Source organism: Phoenix dactylifera, chromosome 3 (assembly GCF_051530095.1).
Source record: "Phoenix dactylifera cultivar Ajwa chromosome 3, Ajwa_hap1_PhDact_Kaust_v1.1, whole genome shotgun sequence".
NCBI classification, from domain to species: Eukaryota; Viridiplantae; Streptophyta; class Magnoliopsida; order Arecales; family Arecaceae; genus Phoenix; species Phoenix dactylifera.
The window spans coordinates 41,876,443-41,896,377 of record NC_143192.1 but is presented as its reverse complement, the minus strand read 5'-3'; the positions used below and the strand labels follow the sequence as shown (position 1 = coordinate 41,896,377).

General features: G+C 36.4%; 1 protein-coding gene across 2 annotated transcripts; it reads left to right on the top strand.

The window, feature by feature from the left end:
- Positions 1–1,504: 1,504 nt before the first annotated feature.
- On the top strand, positions 1,505–19,818 carry LOC103718488 (CAAX prenyl protease 1 homolog). 2 transcript variants are annotated; one of them, XM_008807341.5, is made up of 15 exons: positions 1,505–1,809; positions 4,637–4,784; positions 5,035–5,119; positions 5,209–5,304; positions 7,156–7,221; positions 7,370–7,468; positions 7,665–7,778; positions 8,004–8,114; positions 9,069–9,131; positions 14,795–14,887; positions 15,451–15,564; positions 17,410–17,481; positions 17,624–17,689; positions 18,465–18,590; positions 19,645–19,818. In XM_008807341.5, exons 1-14 carry the CDS (start codon positions 1,779–1,781, stop codon positions 18,582–18,584), a joined length of 1,278 nt encoding a protein of 425 aa, XP_008805563.2. In that variant the 5' UTR covers positions 1,505–1,778; the 3' UTR covers positions 18,585–18,590; positions 19,645–19,818. The 2 variants fall into 2 exon arrangements, with proteins under 2 accessions (XP_008805563.2, XP_008805562.2); XM_008807340.4 differs by lacking the exon at positions 19,645–19,818 and having other exon boundaries at positions 18,465–18,982.
- Positions 19,819–19,935: the final 117 nt, after the last annotated feature.

Below are 19,935 nucleotides of genomic sequence, written 5' to 3'. Positions count from 1 at the left end.
GACCACCTCGCCGGCTTCTCCCGGAACCACCTCGCCGGCTTCTTCCGAAATTTTTTTTTTTCACGGTTCGTGCTCCGTTCGGCACTGGATCGCCGAACAAAAGGCTTCTGTTCGGCTGAACAGTGCCGGACAGAAGCCTTCTGTTCGGCACTGTGCAGCCGAACAGATCTGTTCGGTTGAGGGTTGCCGAACAGAAGGCTTCTGTTCGGCACTGTTCAGCCGAACAGAAGCTTCAAAGATTCAGCCGAACAGAAGGCTTCTGTTCGGCTGAACAGTGCCGAACGGAGCACGAACCGGGAAAAAAAAAAATTTCGAAACAAGGTGGAACACGTACCTTTGCGGCCGATTCTTCGTCCCAAATCACTAGTTGCTTGTCCATGCTTCGAATGGGGCTTAAATCTCCTTCAAAGATCGCCTAAACGATGTAAATGGATCGAGGGGTTTAAGGGGGGTTTGAGGGGGGGTTTTTTTTTTCTTTTCAAAACGAAACGGAGGAGGAGGAAGGGGGGGTGTACTGAGAAAATTTCAAGGGCAATATGGTAATTACACTAAAGGTTAGTTTGGGTATTTTTTTTTGGTTTTTGGGGGGTGTCCTGAGCAATAGGGGGGGTGTATATAGAACTACCCGAAAAGAAGGGGTGGTTCTATATACACCCCCCCTATTGCTCAGGACACCCCCCAAAAATTAAAAAAAAAATAAATACTCTCTACACCCCCCATTTGCTAAGGACACCCCTAAAAAATTAAAAATTCCTAAATTACCCCCCACCCTCCCCACCCCCTCACCTAAATTGCTCTCTACACCCCCCAACCCCCCCCCCACCCCGGTCTTCCCCTCCAAAACACCTCGCCAACGCCCAAAACCCCCCCGTTCCCCCTTCTCCCTCTCGTCGCCGGCATTCTCCCGATCTCCGACCACCTCGCCGGCTTCTTCCGGAACCACCTCGCCGGCTTCTCCCGAAATTTTTTTTTTTCACGGTTCGTGCTCCGTTCGGCACTGGATCGCCGAACAAAAGGCTTCTGTTCGGCTGAACAGTGCCGGACAGAAGCCTTCTGTTCGGCACTGTGCAGCCGAACAGATCTGTTCGGTTGAGGGTTGCCGAACAGAAGGCTTCTGTCCGGCACTGTTCAGCCGAACAGAAGCCTTTTGTTCGGCGATCCAGTGCCGAACGGAGCACGAACCGTGAAAAAAAAAATTTCGGAAGAAGCCGGCGAGGTGGTTCCGGGAGAAGCCGGCGAGGTGGTCGGAGATCGGGAGAATGCCGGCGACGAGAGGGAGAACGGGGAACGGGGGAGGAGGGGTTTAAGGGGGGTTTGAGGGGTGTTTTTTTTTTTCTTTTCAAAACGAAACGGAGAAGGAGGAAGGGGGGGGGGTGTATGAGAAAATTTCAAGGGCAATATGGTAATTACACTAAAGGTTAGTTTGGGTATTTTCTTTTTGGTTTTTGGGGGGTGTCCTGAGCAATAGGGGGGGTGTATATAGAACTACCCATGGAAGCCGTGAGGCCCGTGAATCGTTTCCCCGATTGCCCCTCTCTCTTTCTCTCTTCCCTTCTCACCCAGTTGCCGAATTTGAGGGCAGGAACAAAGAACCCTCGTCGTCTTTTTGCTGTTCGCCCTCCTCGCCGGCGCGCCCTATTTCTCCCTTTCTATGAGACGCCACACCGCCTGATTTCTTCTTTCCGCCCTCAAATACCTCACTCCCCCCCTTACCGTCGGTTGTGGAGCAGCGGAACCACTGGTAGTAACACACTGCACTGATCTTCTCCTCCACCATAATGGCTCTTCCTTACTTGGAAGCGGTTTTGGGTAAGTTTTTCTTGCTCTTTATCCTTTTTTTTCTTCTTTCACCTAATCTTTTCTCCCTTCGTTGATTCATCCACTGGTTGATGATGATGATGATGATGGTGGTGATAATGGTTTCTGTATTCTTGATTTGATTTTTCTCTTTTCTTGGGTTTTGTAGTTTTTGTCAGGTAGTGCTTTTGGGGTATTGATTTAATTTGTTATGAATGTATGAATTTATCTGTTTTTCCGTTATGTTGTTTTGTCCGTCTCTTTCAAGAAAGTTTATTTGGGGTTTCATAAAATGATGGTTAAGAAGCTGTTGAAGGATCTTTCAATAATGTGAGCGAGTGATGAACTATGTATTAACTCCATCAATCACCTGGCTCAAAGAATCTCCTTTGTATTGGCAGTTTGGCACCGTCGATCACCTGGCTTAACGGGTCTTGCTGCTGAAACTGTTGATTTACTTATGTTGTCTTTTCTTTTCTATTGTGGTTTCCTAGGCAGTCCACCTAACCATCTCAGTGGGGTTTTGCACTGTTTAATTTACCTGGTACTCCATCATAAAACACACACGCACATGGTTGAAGTGGTTAGGGTAGGATTCTGCCTAAAAGTAGTTGTGATGGGTAAGTGAATGATGTCTCGAGGTCGGAATAATGCTACGAAAGGTACTAAAACAGTTGAACCTAGCTGTCACTTACTAATAATGTACATGGGACTTTCAATCTGATGATCATTAAGTTCTACATTCTTGTCTGTGTGGTTAGTTAGAGTTTAGACATTTTTCTTTATAAAAAATGGCATTCATGGAAAACAATGTTTCATGCAATTTAAACAATAAATTTTAAGGAAAAAAAGACTTCCATGAATCTTCAAACCACTTTTCATTGTCAACAATTAAATTAATTATTGCAGCAAAATTATAGAATAAATAACAAGCTTGTTTTTTTAATAGATTGTACCCTTTCAATTTAAATTGTGAACTGAAGCATTATATAATTTACTAGTAATTTATGGAAGGGATCGAGCATGATTGTCTTATGTTCCGAATGATAATAAGATTCCATGACATTTATTGCAGAATTTTTTTTGTTTTGCTCGACATGGATTTTTTTTCATCATGATGGCATGAACTCATTTGATCTTAGTCTTCTTTGATTTTTAATACTACACTACTTTCTAATATTATTTGTTTTTTAGATCATGGTCCACTTCAATTATTATCCCACATAATTTCAAAATATGCATCCATATAACACTCATAATAAATAAATTAGTAAAATTATATGGTAAAATCAAACGAGCTTGGCCTCTGAATTTATGATGGACTAATGGGATCATAGCCAACCACAAATATCCCTTTCAATTTAGTTCAGGTAGTTCTTAATTTTCCTTCAATTAGTCACATGCATCAATAGATTTAACATAAATTGAAAACAATCAGATTTTAAATTAGCCTAGTCCCAAACATTTCATGTAATCATAGCTATTCATCTGTACTCTGTCTCAGATAAGTCATGTCGATCCCACTCCATATCAGTCTATTCTCCAATCTGTTGGTGGTGGCAGTCCTATTCCCTGTCTATAAGAATGGAGATAGAGCAAGAAAGGGACTAGAGCAAGACAGGGAGAAAGCTTGTCGTTGGGTGGAGAAACGAATTCCCTGCTGCGATGGTGCTAGAGATGGGGGAATGTGAAGGACGGAGGCAAAGAAGTAGAGCCAGTGGAGAAGGGTGTTCTTGAATAGAGGTAGGGGAAGAGGATGGGGGAGCATGAGCAGAAAAGTTAAGGGAGGAGAAACCAAGCATTAGTGGACATTACTTGACTGTTTACAATTTGCTTTTCTTAATACAACGATCAATGGTCTTTAAAAGGAAAAAAAACCTAAGGGCCTCTGTTTTTTCGGTCTTACTTAGATCTGATGGCAATAAATTGCATGAATAAAAGTTAGAAAACTAATAGTAACGGAGCCCTGGTGCTAGAAATTTAATATATATTTTATCTCAATTACTTTCATCTGGACTTTTCCTTAAATTCAATGGAATAGAATCTTGACAGCAGTACTATTGATGCTATTGTATGTCATATCTATGCGCTATTAGATAGTGTACATATATGTCCATGTATATGTGCGCATATGTGTTGTAACATAAATTTGACATATTACTACATGGATATATTCTTATCGTGGTTTTTTGTTTGAAAGAATATATGTGAAACAACATATTTATAAAATATAAGAACTATAAGATACATTTTTAACAAAATCTTATGGAACTCTAATCAACAGCCTTTTAAGAAACTTTGACCAATTATGTCAGAAAAGCAGAAAGAACATTATCAATTTAAAAGAATATGAACACATCCTTTTTCTAGGACAAAATTTGACTGCCATGTGCTTTCTACTCTCTGTAGAAATATGATAAATTCTAATCTGACTGAACATATTTTCGAACTTATGATGATGCTTTCAGATCATCATTGACAAGTTCAAGTTCATATTTGAGCTACTCAAATTACAGGCACTATGCAGTGAATGCTGGCACCAGTATAATATGGTTGTACAATGTTGTCTCTGCAATATGTTCTCTTGTGTCCATATGGTTATTATATATGCAATCACCTTTCCTTTGGTTCCTTATAGAAGGTAAATAGCAATGGAGCAGGTGATTCATCATTTATGGTGTTTCATGATAGATATTATCTAGAAGTTGGAAATGTTAGGTTCATAAAGATTAAAAAACTGACATTAAAAACTTGGGACAGGATTTGATGGTTGTGGTTATGGTTCTTGACTTCAAGAGTTGTCTAGCAAGTATCTTAGAGAATACATATCTTTTTGCAGGCTTTATGATCTTAATGTACTTTTTGGAGACCTATTTAGACATTCGACAGCATGCAGCTCTCAAGCTGCCCAGCCTACCGAAACCATTGGAAGGTGTGGTTGGTCAAGAAAAGTTTGAAAGGTCTCGAGCTTATAGCCTCGACAAAAGGTTTGGTTTCTTCATTGATGATTATTCTCTTTTCAGCAGATCTGTGTTTGTGTGTGCTTAATGGCTGATCTTTTAATAGCATTTTACTCAAATGAGTTATGATTCTTGAACTAATTCAATAACCATCGCTTCTTCTACTTGAGAATAGGGTTTTGATGCGCTAAATAGTTCCCTTCATTAAATTATTATGATTACTATTATTATTATTATTATTTTTAGTTTCTCTCTTCTTATGTCTTTTGACTTTCAGCCACTTCCACTTTGTTCATGAAGCTGTGAGTATACTGATGGACACCGCAATTTTGTATTTTGGCATATTACCATGGTTTTGGAAGGTAACTTAGCAGGCCTTGTGAATGTGTGTTTTAGATTTTTCACTTCCCAAATATTCATAATTCATTTTGCTCCTTCTTTTTTTTTGCAGAAAACTGGAGACTTAGTGGCATACATGGGCCTGAATGCAGAGAATGAAATAATACACACACTTTCATTTTTAGCTGGTGTTATGGTTTGGTCACAGGTCTGAATGAATTTTTCCATCTGAAAATATTGATCTAAACATCATTTTATTGATGAAACATCATTGGTGTCGTGTTAGTTTCTTATTCATGCTTGGTTAGAAAGTAACTTTGCACCTTCCCATATATTTTACTCAATGTTCATGATGTTTGCATTCATTGTAATGCCAAATTGATAGGGCGTCCGCGAAAATGTTCATGGGGATAATAGTTTTATTATAGACTTATTGAGAAAAGTAAACTATTGTGGCAATTACCGACATCATCAAGATTATGAGTATGGATCCTTCTTGCCGCCGATTTGGTTTGAGAAACCTTCTTTTTTTGCCAACTCATCCTTTATCACATTTTTTTTATCTGCTTGACATGTGTAATAAAATCTTTATGTGCTTTCTTATGTCTTCCTTCATGCAATTGCCTAGGATTATTCGTCTACTTGATTTGTTTTTCCTTTCTCGCTTTTTCTAATGAAAACTTAATTCATAAGATAAATGTGCAGTTAGACTTAAAAAAATAACTTTCCTTTTATCATATATCTTTGGCTTTGACCATTTTGCATTCATTCAACTCAGAATTCAGATCACTATATTATGCAGAAGTAATGTAATAATATTATATTATCTATGCCAGCATCCGAGCATGTGCAATGTAAAAATAAAAATAATGTTTATGATTATAAAACTAAAACAACTCTTCACATAAAATTTTGAATCCATTGGATGCTTTGTGGTTTTCTTGTTTCTCCTGAGTGGTTTCTTAATTATGCTTTATTGTAACATAAGATAGGATTGCATTGAAAATATTCCATCTATCAAAATTGTTGAATTATAGAAATAAAACAGCTCTTCACATAAAATTTTCAATCCATTGGATGTTTGAGGTTTTCTTTTCTTTTTACCTGAGTGGTTCCTTAATTATACTTTATTGCAACATAAGAGAGAATTACAGTGAAAAGATTCCATCTATCAAACTTAATGACCAAAATGGCCATTAAATTTAGTTTATAAAACTTGTTAGAAAATGATATATTCAAAAAAACTTGCCAACAAATGATATATTAAATAGGAATATTAACAGTTATGATGTGCACGCATTGAAAACTTTCTGCTAATGCAAGAATCCAACAGAACTTCCTTCCTAACAGCCTCCTCATCTATGAAACGCTCGAGCATCCTTGAGATTTTTATTTTTTAACAATAAAGATCCACCTTTGACCGTTAAAATTAATTTATTGGTTCGAGATCTGTTTTTAGTTGTGGATAACACCTAATTCATGTGCAGTGGAAAAAGCAAATTTTTGTCAGCAATTATCCAAGAATTAGTTAGTTCTGGGTTCTCTGGAAGTATGTGTGTCAGATGAATGTACAATTTGTTGAAAAATGAATACCCTTGCATGGAAGCGTCACCTAGTTCGACTTGTATTCTTGACAAGGATATATATATTGTATCATATCCACAATAGATAGCATAGCTGCAAATTTACAGCACGACACAGAGACATGCATTTATGTTAAGTTTATGCCAATTTTTATTGTTAGAGAAGAATCATTTTATGTATCTTATGTGGATTGATGATTAATTGCTGAACTTCAATTTTGTTTATTGTGGAATCATGGAAATGCATCACATATTGTCATTGTAAGCATCAATTTGGTTCCTTCAGGTTATCCTCATTGTACAATTTTTTTCTTTTCGTTTCGCTTCCTTGGCATTTTATGTATGTTAAAGTTGTTTTCGTTAATTATGATGGTTGAGACTTGAGAGTTATAAATTGTATGGCGAAGTTTCAACTTATTTTTTATCTTTTGGGAGTAATGTTTTTTTAGGCTGACAAGTTTCTTGCTACTATACAGATCACAGACCTGCCATTTTCTCTTTATTCAACATTTGTGATCGAGGCTCGTCACGGGTTTAATAAAGTTTGTCCACCTTCTTCTTTCTCTTCATATCTATGCTGCACTTGTTTCAAATTCTGAATTTCTCTAAAGCAAGCTTCTGCCTTTGGTTCTTCCATTTTATCTTTATTGACTGTTTTAATTCTTAGCTGTCTTATTGAATGTTCAACAGCAAACGATATGGCTATTCTTCAGGGATATGTTTAAAGGAATTTGCCTTTCAATCTTACTTGGACCACCAATTGTAGCTGCAATTATCGTCATAGTACAGGTATGGACATTCTGGTATTGACTACTCATAATCTTTGGATATACTTGTACATCCAAAGATGTTTCATTCACCTGCTTATTATGTGGTTTGCTGTGTCCAGAACATTTTACTTCAAACTTTATTTCTTCTGTATTAATTTAGAGAATGATCTGCAATATGCATCATTTTACTAATTCTCTTTCCTCTATTGCTACAGAAAGGAGGTCCTTACCTGGCAATATATCTATGGGCTTTTATGTTTGTGCTCTCCATTGTAATGATGACACTGTATCCCATTTTAATAGCTCCTCTGTTTAATAAATTCGCTCCTGTGAGTATTTGGTTTTCCACACAGCAAATTATTTACCTCATTTTTGCTTTTATATGTCAATTGAGTTTTATGCAATATAAAAAGGAAAATATATTATTTACCCATCTTTCCTTGCATCTCCACAACCGATATTTTCGCCATTGTGCTTAAGTGGGTCGATATCATATCTTTCTGCTCACTACAAAGTGCATATTCCTCATACTTTTATGCAATTATGCTAAACAGCTTCCTGAAGGAGAGCTTAGAAAGAAAATAGAGAAGCTAGCAGCGTCGCTTAAGTTTCCATTGAAAAAGCTCTTTGTTGTTGATGGATCTACAAGATCAAGCCATAGCAATGTGAGCATTTTTTTTCTTTTTCTTTTTCTTTTTTATAAAGTTTGATTTCATGATTTTTAATAGAGAATTATTGATGAAGTAGTATCCTTATAATTGATGATTACTGTGATTATTGATGATTATTAGTATAATCTTATGCTGCATAAAAAATTTATGGAAGATGGCTAAACATGATAATTGTGTGAAATAGGAAAGTAATTCAGTTCTAATTTTTTGTGTCAAAGAAACATAAAAAACCACAGGCAGGCACATTTAGTCATTGAAAACATCATCATCATTCTTGTTATTGTTCTCATCTTGAATATCTTCCATCTTTAAGCCAAATTTACCAATTTGGTATTCTCTGAAGTCTGAAAAGTGCCCAGATACTTTATACAATCAGCCAATCCAACAGGAAGTTATAATTTATAATTATAAATTGATCTTATTGCACTCCACGCTCTGAATGATTTATGCTATACTCAATACTATTTCTTTTGCATGGCAAGTTCTCACTATTACGCATCATTAACTTTGTGCAGATGTCACATCTGTCCATTTCATCTGTTCTTGTTCAGTTCTCTGTGCTGTTAACTATGTTATGGAACAGCTTCTAATGGGGAAGGTGCCAGCATATCCTGCTAGAAAAGTCTCTTGGTGGTGGTACTAGATACCTGGCCACAAATCCCGCCTTTTCTAGGGCTTTAGGGGTGAGAGGGTTTTTCAGGAGAAGGCTCCTCCCTCATTGTAGAGCCACAAACTGCCATTATGTCTTAACGATCATCTTTTGCTGTCATTTTATTGCCCATGCATTGGCATTTCTATGTAGTGTTTTCACTGCTATCTGTAGTGGGTTTCTTTTGTATCATTTCTATGAACTTATGTGTGGTTTAATATATATATATATATATATATATATATATATATATATATATATATATATATATATATTAATTATTATGTTTTATCTGACAGGCATATATGTATGGATTTTTCAACAACAAACGCATCGTTCTCTATGACACATTGATTCAACAGGTTTGCTCTAATCTTGCGAATTATGTGTATGCTTATTTGAGGTTATATAAATAACAAAATAACATTGCTATAATAAGATGACTATCGAGGTTTTTGTTTGATATACATAAAAACCTTTATGTCCGGTCTTTTTATTACGAGTATATATATGCATTTTATTCTTTTGTATGATATCTTCTTAATTTGGGTTACAAGTCATAAAGTACTTATCAGAAAAGTTTTTTTTTTCTTTAGTTGCTGCAACTTTTTGTTTCAGATGCTGCAATATGTGTCCCATTTCATCCTTGAGGATGCGATATAAACATTTATTTTCTTGTACTTGCTTTCGCTAATGGCTCACCAATTTTAATTTTAACAATTTATTCTTTCCTTTCGATAGATACTTGTTCACACTAACCATTAGGTAAGTTGTTTCATGATATTATCAAGTAGGACTCTCTTAGTGCAAATACTTCCCATCCTCTCTCTCATCCCATTCTTGCGTAGGCATGTTTTTCTATCATCCTCCTGCTTGCGCAGCTTTGTAACCAGCTTTTTCTCTCCACTGGAAAAACTAGTATAGTATGTGGAACCTAATGTTGGCCAAAACACCTTGTCATTCACAGTTTGTTTTGCAATTTCAAAGTTATTGCTATGATAAGTTTTAGGGTTTTAGTGCAACATTTAAGGACTAAGTAGAGGGTACAAGTTTTTGTTTTCAGGAAATCATTATTTTCACTAAGTTATTATCAGTAGAATAGAGGAATTAAATTCTTTTTGAATCAAAGTATTTTAACATAACTCTTAGGAACATGGTAACCTAGGTTTTAACCTTTTAGATTCACAATGTATTGCTCTAGGCTTGTTATGATGCTTCTAACTCAAGTGACAACTTTGTGCTGAGTGCTGACTAGTCAGTCAAATTGATTAAGTTTATTTTCAGTGATGGTGAACTCCCAAAGCAAGACCTGCCTCATTTGGCTGTTCTACATTCAGTATGCTTCTTCTATCCCTTCAGGCTTGTGCAAAAATAGGTTTCTTTTATAAAAACCGCAGTTACATTCAAGAATGTTGACCTAGAGTATGTAGGGTGTGATTTAGGTTAGAGAATAAGATCAACTTTGGTCCTGTGGCTGAATTCTGTCAGGCTGAAGTTTGCTGGATTGAACATGTTAAAGAAATTACTATTGATATGCTGGGTCACAGCAGGAGGGAGAAAGTGTCTTTGAGGTTGACAATGGAAAATTAGAAAGTGATAATTAGTATAGAGGAGATATTAGAGAATAGAAGGGAAATTCTAGGAGTAGATTATGTTGGAAAATAAACTTTCTAGCAATCTCAAGATGTTTGAGACTTTGAGTAATATTTGTATGTGGAGTCATCACCATCAAGAGACCTACCATCGTCACCACAAAGAGAGAGAAATCCAGAGAGTGCAGTTAAATTCAATATTGAGCATTTGAAAATGAGTGGCCCACCCTTAGGAGACCCCATTCAAGGTGGCCACTGACATGACTGCCTCTTTTCATTTAATCTCTTATTTACATGCCTAAATAAAGAGTTTCTCTTCTTAAGTGCTAGTGGAGGAATTATAGTGAGAAGATGGCACTTAGATAGTGGATCTTGTTGCTTGAGAATCATAAAAGGGGCCATTCAGTAAGCTCCTTTCCATTGTAACATAAGCAAGAGCGAAGAAATAGAATAAATATAAAAGATAAAGCAAAATTTTGAAATCAAAAGGGATTGAATTTTATTTGTACTGTGTCTAAAATGCCCATAATGCCTTCACAAGAACGGAAGAGACCATCTATCGGTTGCACTTTTCAAATCCAGCGAATAACCTTCCTTAAACCAACAAGCTGAGTATGCTCTTCCGTGAGATGTTTCTTTTCTTTCTCAGTTAGGCAGCAAATGAAAGAAAGACAGTGCAGGTTGGGGAGAGAATGAACGAATTATACAATTATGTTGATTATGCTGGTTGGAAAGAGGGAACATTCGTTTAGACTGTTTGATCAACTCTGATTTCAGTCAAGTAGGGTGGTGATAGGCTGGATTGGGTTCGATTCAAGAAATTTTTTCTTGCATGCTTAACTTTTATCCTTGTCCTGCTTGTCATTTGGTTGGAATTTCTTGACCAGTAGCAAAAGCCATAGGTCAATTTCTTGGACTCCACCTGACATGATCTAGTAGTATCTTACATCATGTGACACAATCTAGTATTACCTTACTTCAGCTTATGGAAGAGAGACTCATGAGAAGAAGAGGCAATCTAGTATTACCTAGCTATTGGACTAGCATCCAATGGCCATAAAAGCCTTCTACACTGATAGATGATTTTAGGCCTTTAGTATTTAGAACAAAAGCCAAGGAAGAGGGAGCAATAAATGGGAAATAATCAGATTCTTCACTTTACTTTTCTTTGAGTTGTGGGCTTCAACTAAATCTTGATCTCTCTTTTTTCCTCTGCTCCTTTCTCCTTCTGGGATTGATAGAAACCCTCTTATTTTGTGAAAGGTGAACTTTATTTTGGAGTAGGCATCTTTGAGTAGAAAAGTTATTTATGAAAAAATAATCAATCAAATATTAATTGCCTATGAGACATCATGTGCATATGAAGAAGTGGTCTAGTATTACTTAGCTATTGAACTAGCATCTGATGGCTATAAATGCCTTCTACCCAAATAGATGATTTTAATCTGTATATTTAGAATAAAAGCAAAAGAAGAGAGCACTAGATGGAAAATAATCAGATTCTTCACTTCACCTTTCTTTTTATTGTTGGGCTTCATCTAAATATTGATCCCTCTTCTTTTTCTTTGCTCCTCGCTCCTTTAAGGATTGATAGAATCATTTTCACAAAGATGAATTATATTTTGGAGTGTTTAAAAGGGGCATCCTTAAAGTTATTTATAAAAAATAATCAATCAAATACTAACTGCCTATGAGATGTCATGTGCATTTGCAAGTGCTTAACACTCAGATGGTGAATTACTGAATTTAATGTGCAAAAGGAAGAACTCTAAAGTCTGTCGATAGAAAACGAGTGCCACTTCATATTTATCGTTGAATTTTATCTTGTCAGAGAACGAAGCATCTTAAGAAAGTAAGCCTTCTTAATGCATGTTAGCAAAAAAATGGGTCATTACATTTGTTGCAGGAACTTGTCAAGCAAATGGTACCATTAGCACCTCAAACTCCACATGTAGACTTCCTCATTGCAGAAGAACAAAAGCATATAGCAGTTACCATGAAATCTATTATATCTAGAGAGACCAACAATGTTTTATAATTTGTATCTCCTCTTAATCCTTTTGAAGTATCATTATAATATGATTCAGTACAAATTGTGCCACTATTAAGCACATTATTGGGCATAGACTTCATGCACACATGCTAGATAATAAGATGCACCAAAACTATCACATAGACACGTGGACCGTTGACTAACATTAACACCAAAAGAATTTTTATGTTAGATGCATACAGGACCAACAAAATGGGAGGGCAAGGAGTGGTGAAAGCAACTCCCAGGACTTGGGAAGCCGAATCTCCTGGTGGAGTGGAGGAAACATCTATTAGGACTTGGAACCCAGTACCTTTGAGTCAACGTTGCTGCATTATTAGCGTTATGCTGTTTTCTCTGTGTTGTTGCATGTACCCCCATGATCATCATCACAAATGCAAGTCGTACAACAAAGAGCCAGCATGCATTAGACTTGGCTACTGTGGAGAGGTGCTATGAAGCAGCGAACTATATAATGGACTCTTTTAGTGTCTTACATGAGAGTTCCTTTTTTATTTTGTTTTTCTAAAGGATATGCAGATAAAGAGAATAAGCTGCATGATATTTTTATATCCTTGCATGCCGTGGTAGAACAATAACAAAACGGTTTGAACCTATTGTTAGAAGTGGGATTTTAGCATCGTAAGAAGCCATAAAACAGAGTTCTTGAGAATAGAAAGCTAGTTGCTCATCCCATGAAAACAAATATAAAAAGTGATGTCACGTAGCAGATGCATCTCATGGGACCTCTAAGAGCTCCAATTATCCACACTCAATGCAGCATTGCCACAAAAAAAGGGAGAAAAAATTGCATGTTGAGAAATAGGTGTTATTATTGATGAGGGTGAGCATAAAATGAACACGCACACATGTTGGGTGGCATCTTCATTTTTGGATTGAAACAGGTTTAGCTCGATATATACTCCATGATGGGAATTTAACAGCCTGTGTAAATCTCTCTCATTCCATGTGTGTGACGAAAGCAATGCAATTTGTGAAGGCTATTAGATACTACTCCATGCCATGTGGCTGTCATCCACATCATGATCGTATTATGATGTGAGGTAACTTAATAAATAATAATACCACATGCATTGTACGTATCATGATGACAATTATTTATGGAATCATGTACCACATTGCATGATCGTAAATGATGTGATCGCTATTGTCCATCAATGTCTCCTTTCAATTGGATACATCACTGTGTTGGGATCATGGCCATCAATAAAATTAGTCATGCATCTCATGAGGGATGAGGACACTGTAGGGGAGCTGTTGGATCCATGACCTTGTGGTGCACATGGACAAACATGAAAAGAAGATGCTGTCATCATGATATTTGCTGATCCTATGTTCATCTCATGCCAGTGCCTATCAACATCTCAACTATGCCTCAACAAACGATTCTTTTTGGCTTTCTTTGCATGTAAAATTTCCACGTGGTATGGACTATTATAACTCTTGATGCTCCGATGTGATTCATTTGGTCATTGCCACTCTTAATCTCCACTCTTCTGTGATGAGCAACTTGCTTTCTATTCCCATGAGCAGGGAACATTATCAGAGTGGTGGTGCAAGATCTAAACTTTCTTCACCATTCCATATAATTCCAAAACACATTATATGTCAAGTGTGGCGGACTTCTTTTGGACAGATTGGCGTTAGGGGAACTATAAGTTATTTTTTTTGACAGAAGGAGAAAAGCAGACCACCCATTTCCTTTTCTTTGTCAAAACTTAACTATGAAGTGCCTAGTCTATGTTAAGAATTCACGATACTAGTTAGCCATATGCTCCTTTGTCCCTTTTTTATTTTTTAATTTTTTTTCTTGGTATTTGCACTATGTGTCTGCATATTATAACTTGACCAAAACGATCTCACAAGATAATATTCATGCTTGTTTCCAACCAGCATGCAGTAATAGAAGTATTAGGACCTTCATATTTTCTGCTGCAGATATATAATACCAGCAGTGCAAGCTGGTCCTCTTGTTTTAAGTATGTTAGCTTGCAATGGCAGTATGCTGATTGTGATGCAAGTGTAGAACAATTATCCATTTCAGCTGATCTAGGCTTTGAAATGTAGTTGTATGTTTATTGGATTATAGATATATGTGCAGTGCATATGCATGCATGCATGCATGTGTGTATTTAATAAGCATCAACTTTATGCACTTTAGGCTTCTAAGTTATCCCAACATTTTCAGCAACTGTTTCTTTTCTGCAATTTAATGTTATAGCCATTACCTTGCCAAATTCCGTATCAAACTTGCAACCACATTTACTCTTGTAGTGGTGACAAGCTGCATGTGTGTAGTTGAAATGCCATTTCCGTTCCTCTTTGGGCACCTGTATATCATTCAGATTACTGAATCCATATTCATATGACTTTTTTGCAGTGCAAAAATGAGGAGGAAGTAGTTGCAGTTATTGCTCATGAACTTGGACACTGGAAACTCAATCATACAATGTATTCTTTCATTGCTGTTCAGGTAATCCTGTTAGCTATTCGTTATAACTTCTGCACTATATCATGTCTAATCATGCTTCCTAGAATGAATAAGTTTCATGTTCAGAAGATGGATATAATATCCTTCCAAGTCTATATACAAACTTTAGGTGATGTTAATGCATGGATAGATACTAGAATGAAGTCATGCACCAAGCTTGCAATTATCGAGTATCAAATTCATATCAAATCACTTGATCCTTCTATGTGCAGACACTGGTATCCGTGTCTTTTGTAGCTTCGGTAGGCAACAAGTACATAAATCTCTACTATTTACTGTAGAAGTGCATCAAAGAGGTATGCACACACATACATACATAAATGCAGACATACATTCATGCATATATACATGCTCACATACGTACATGCATGCATACATGCATACATACATGCATGAATAAATGCATGCATGCATAAATACATATATGTATATATTTGTCTATGAGACTTGAAGAGCACTGAGTTTTATACTAACTAAAACGCAGTTGTGAATATTGAAAATTTACTTATCCTCGTTGCAGAAGTTAATTTTTCATTGTTGAGCAGATTCTTACACTTTTGCAATTTGGAGGATATACTCTTGTAAGGAATTCAAAGGATCTCTTTCAAAGTTTTGGCTTTGATACTCAGCCAGTACTTATTGGCCTCATCATCTTTCAGGTACCTCCTTGTTACTTGCTGTTCTATTTATAAAGTAATCATTGGCATCCTTCTCTTTGTTCTTCGTAGATTCAGTTCTACATGCAAAATTTATTTTTTATCAGTTTATGTTTCTTTTAGTTAGTTTCTATCAGAAGTTATTTTTATGACTTTTCATATCTACCAGTGCATGCCTTTATCATTGATGATAGTTTCTTTGTGGACACATAATATAATGATTATAAATTCTCATTTACTGGATTAAATGAGTGAAAGATTTTTTTCCTTGAACATGGATTATTGAAATTTTTCGATGTCACATGACTCTTTATGATGGGTCAGCTGAAAGTTATGAATTTCAAAATTTTTCTTGTGATGCGGTAATATTGATTGGAATGCCCTGTTGTTATCATGATTTCACTCTCGGTACGGACTTTGTACCGGTAGCTTGCTAGTATTATTGGTCAGTTCGGTACGGAACACCTCTAATACCAACATAATCTATTGTGCTAGAGGTGCGATAACATCTGTAGCATGTTTCTGTACGATATCAAGCCTCCATAATGTAGTAGTACTTTATCGGGTCGATATGGTATACATGGCATCGAGCGGTATAGGTTGGTGCTGAAAACTTTGGTTATCATAAAAGAAAGCTGGATTATCATTCAGTCATGCTGGAAAGGTGGTATATTGCTGATTATTGGTTCAGAGAGAGAGAAAGGGAGGGAGAGAGAGAGATTCTATCAAATTAATCAGATTCCAGGTTCTACTTTCTACCACTTATCTTTATGGCTTTTCTTAAGGAACAAAATCCAATATATTGAATTTTCTGTCCTTTTTTATATGCCTTGCACTAGACCAGCTCCCACATATCGAACACCCTTCCCTTTATCAGACCCAACCACTGCCATGCCCACCCTTGCCTTTGTCCGTTCACTCAATCTACCACCGTACCCCATTCCATCCCACTTTTTCTATTTCTATACCACAACCATCTTTCTTCAACCACTACTACTGTCCATAATATCAGATCCCTTACTAGTTCATCCACCCATCCCATTCTAAGCTCACATGCCGGTAACCTTTCCTTATTTTTCCACTCTTGTATCCTAGAATTATCATCAGTCGTCTTTAGCTTCCTTGCCCGTTATAGTTGCCTACCCCCTTCTATAGATCCCTTGCATGTGTTGGTGTTGGATAATGGTCTATTAGGCATGATTATGTTGGTTACTGCAGATGGTTCAGAATAGTCAGGGAAAGGAATGTGTATAAAGAGGTGGGTAAAGGAGGATATTTGTGTGCTTCAGTGACAACAATTGCAATTGGGTCAAAATGGGAGATGAGAAAGAGGGAGAAAGATGAGCCAAAATGAATCGAATGAAAAGGTTGCAGGGTGGAGGGTTGTAAAACAACGTTTATTTGTATTGAATCTCTTGGATTGCATGATCTAATGGCCTTTGGGTCCTATATGTACTTGGCAAATTCGTTTCTTTTTGTCCTGTTGCTAGCTGACTGAAGTGTTTCTTCTGGCTGTGACTACTCATTGTCTTATCTCATTACTCATCTTAGAATTATCCTTCCAAAGTTTCCCAAGTCAATCCTGCACTCTCCTAGTCTGTAATTTAGTGTGCTTTATTTTCAATTGGCAATGGGTGCTAAGGTGCTCTTTGTATCCTATATAGTCAATTTAGTATTATCTATAAATAGCTTCATGCCTTTCTATGTCTTTTGTTGACTCCTGACTTGTTTGTCAAACAAAAATGCTGTGCAAGTTGATTTTAAGCCAATTCACAGCTTGTTGGTTTGAAGGACATGTTACGGTAGTCCTGTTCAATGCTATTCTAATCCGATGGTTTTGATTTGCAGCATACTGTCATACCCCTCCAGCACCTTGTCAGCTTTGGTCTCAATCTTGTCAGCAGGGCTTTTGAATTTCAGGTATTTTGCGGTCTAACTTTCTTTGCATCATTTCTCAAATCTGTTCAGCAGATGGATTTAGTTCTCAGACGGGCTTATAGTCCCAAATAACTTATTTGGTTATCATATTTACACCAACCCATGGGACTACTATGCTTTCCAGGCTGATGCTTTTGCAAAGAAACTGGGTTATGCCACAGCACTTCGAGCAGGCCTTGTGAAATTACAGGTTTTTTTTTTTATTATTCATATTGTTTGCTTCAGTTAAAAATTAATTACTTCCGAATGATCTAGTACCTAGTCCTCCTGTAGGCCATGACAGTCAAATTGCTATCTTTCAGTTATTTCCTGCTCTTCTAGTCCAGATTTGCATCCATTCCTGTTGAACAAGGATGAGGAGTGCAGGTGGACTGTACTGATTCACTTTCAATCTGAAACTGGTCTTGTATTATTCCGGTCCAAACCCAAACTGAAGTGGATTGAATTAGGCTTGGATTCAAAAACATGACCCTTTCCAAATTTGGATTGAATTTGGATCACTAAATTCCTAATCCAATCCCAAACTGACCAAACTATTCCAAACCCAGGATAATATATATTTCAGAAATTAGAACCCTCATTGAATATAAGAAATTAGTTTTCTTTTCTAGTATAGTTACTCAATAAATTGTGTTGTCAATTATACATATATGGCTATCAATCAAAACTTATGTAGAATGTGTTTTTGATAATGTATACATTTTGCTTACTATTATATAATTATGGCTTGTGTTTTGAATACAAGTTGACCTGAAAAATCCATTGGATTGATAAAATTAATATTAATCCTGATACAGTCCGAAGGGAATTGGATTGGGTTTAGGTTCTATGTTTTGACCAGATTCATAATATGGATTGTATTTTGGTTCTTGCGGCAACTTGATACACTCATCTATATGCATTATATATTCACAGTAATTGACATAAATAATTGTGTTTGTTTTCATTTTTGTTATTACTTTCAGGAAGAGAACTTATCTGCCATGAACACAGATCCATGGTATTCAGCTTACCACTACTCCCATCCACCACTAGTTGAAAGACTCGCTGCTCTTGAAGAACCTGACAGGAAGAAGGAAGACTAGTCTGAGGTAGGTACCTGTGATCTCATTGTCGAACAAGAATACGTCATCTTGGTGGGTGTACAATCCTGAGTATTTTACGGAAAGAACAGCAATCATGTGCTGGAGGTCGGGCATAAATCATTCTCCACTGATGTTGATTTAGAGGAAATCGACCTATAAGAGCCTCTATCAGGAATGTGTTTTATAAGTATCTTCTCCTGAATTTCACTATATTGCTTCTGACGCATGCCATACTTCCCAACTAGGATTCTGTATATGAAATTGCAAATCATTTTCTAATACATGTACCTGCACACTCTGATCAGAAAAGTAAACTCAGCTGCATGCATGTAAGTGAGCACATCTATATACTTAAATTGTTAAATGATTTGCATATTTGATTTTTTATCTTGAAGAAATCATTAGGTGTTCTAGTGCTACCGGGTTGATGATTTTGCTGACATGTTCTTTACTCCAATTTTAGAGGCCTTTGTGATCATTGAAGTTGCTTCTTTACTCCATCCACCTGCTAATTCTCGATTGCAGTTGAGTTGCCCTGACAGATCATTTTGCTCTAGCACATTTGAAGGAATATCCAGAAACCCTTTTTAAGCCTTGCATACTATGTTAAACAAACATCATTTTAGAAGCGTTGTCTCCAGTAAGTAAATGGCTTTGAAATGACTTGAGATTCTCATTTCTAAACTATCCTTGCTGAACTGGGACAAACTAACCTTTGTAAAGGGCTGCAATGAGAATTTGACAATTGGCATAGATGAAATTAAAGAATTTATTTCCCTCAAAAAGAAATTTAAGAATTTACTGTGCACTAGTCACACTAGCTTTGTATCATTTACCAGATTGTGGAATATTGGATGGTTTTGATCCCTTGAACTCAAGGTTTACCATGAAGAGACCTGACGAACTTTGCCTGCCATGAAATAAGGAGAGTTCTAGTCGTGATCGTATGCTTATTTCTTCACTACAAGTTGTGCCATGCTTATCATTTTTTTCTGGGTTATTTGTATTTTCTTCTACTGTCTTGTTATTGAAACGCCATTGGTGTGCTTATTTATATCAGGTTCTAATATTGGTGATCATTGCCTATGGAAGAGCAGCCAGCAATGATGCTTATTTGTGATATATATAAAAAGAGACTGCAAGAATCTAACATCGGTGATCCAAGCTGTCGGACATGATCCATTTTTGAACTGATTACACATTAAATAATATGATTTAGAGATTCTTACCAAAATATATATATATATATATATATTATTTTATATTATTTAAACTATTTTATTTTTTATTACTTAGCGAATTTTTAAATCATACGGTTTCTAATGTGTAAATAGTACAAAAATAGTAAATT

Bases quoted from the DNA above. Each gene is read 5' to 3' on its own strand.
- LOC103718488 (XM_008807341.5), top strand. From the start codon at position 1,779: ATGGCTCTTCCTTACTTGGAAGCGGTTTTGG. The intron at 7,779-8,003 runs GTGAGTATTTGG...TATGCTAAACAG, and splicing joins TGTTTAATAAATTCGCTCCT to CTTCCTGAAGGAGAGCTTAG. The intron at 14,888-15,450 runs GTAATCCTGTTA...ATTGTTGAGCAG, and splicing joins ATTCTTTCATTGCTGTTCAG to ATTCTTACACTTTTGCAATT.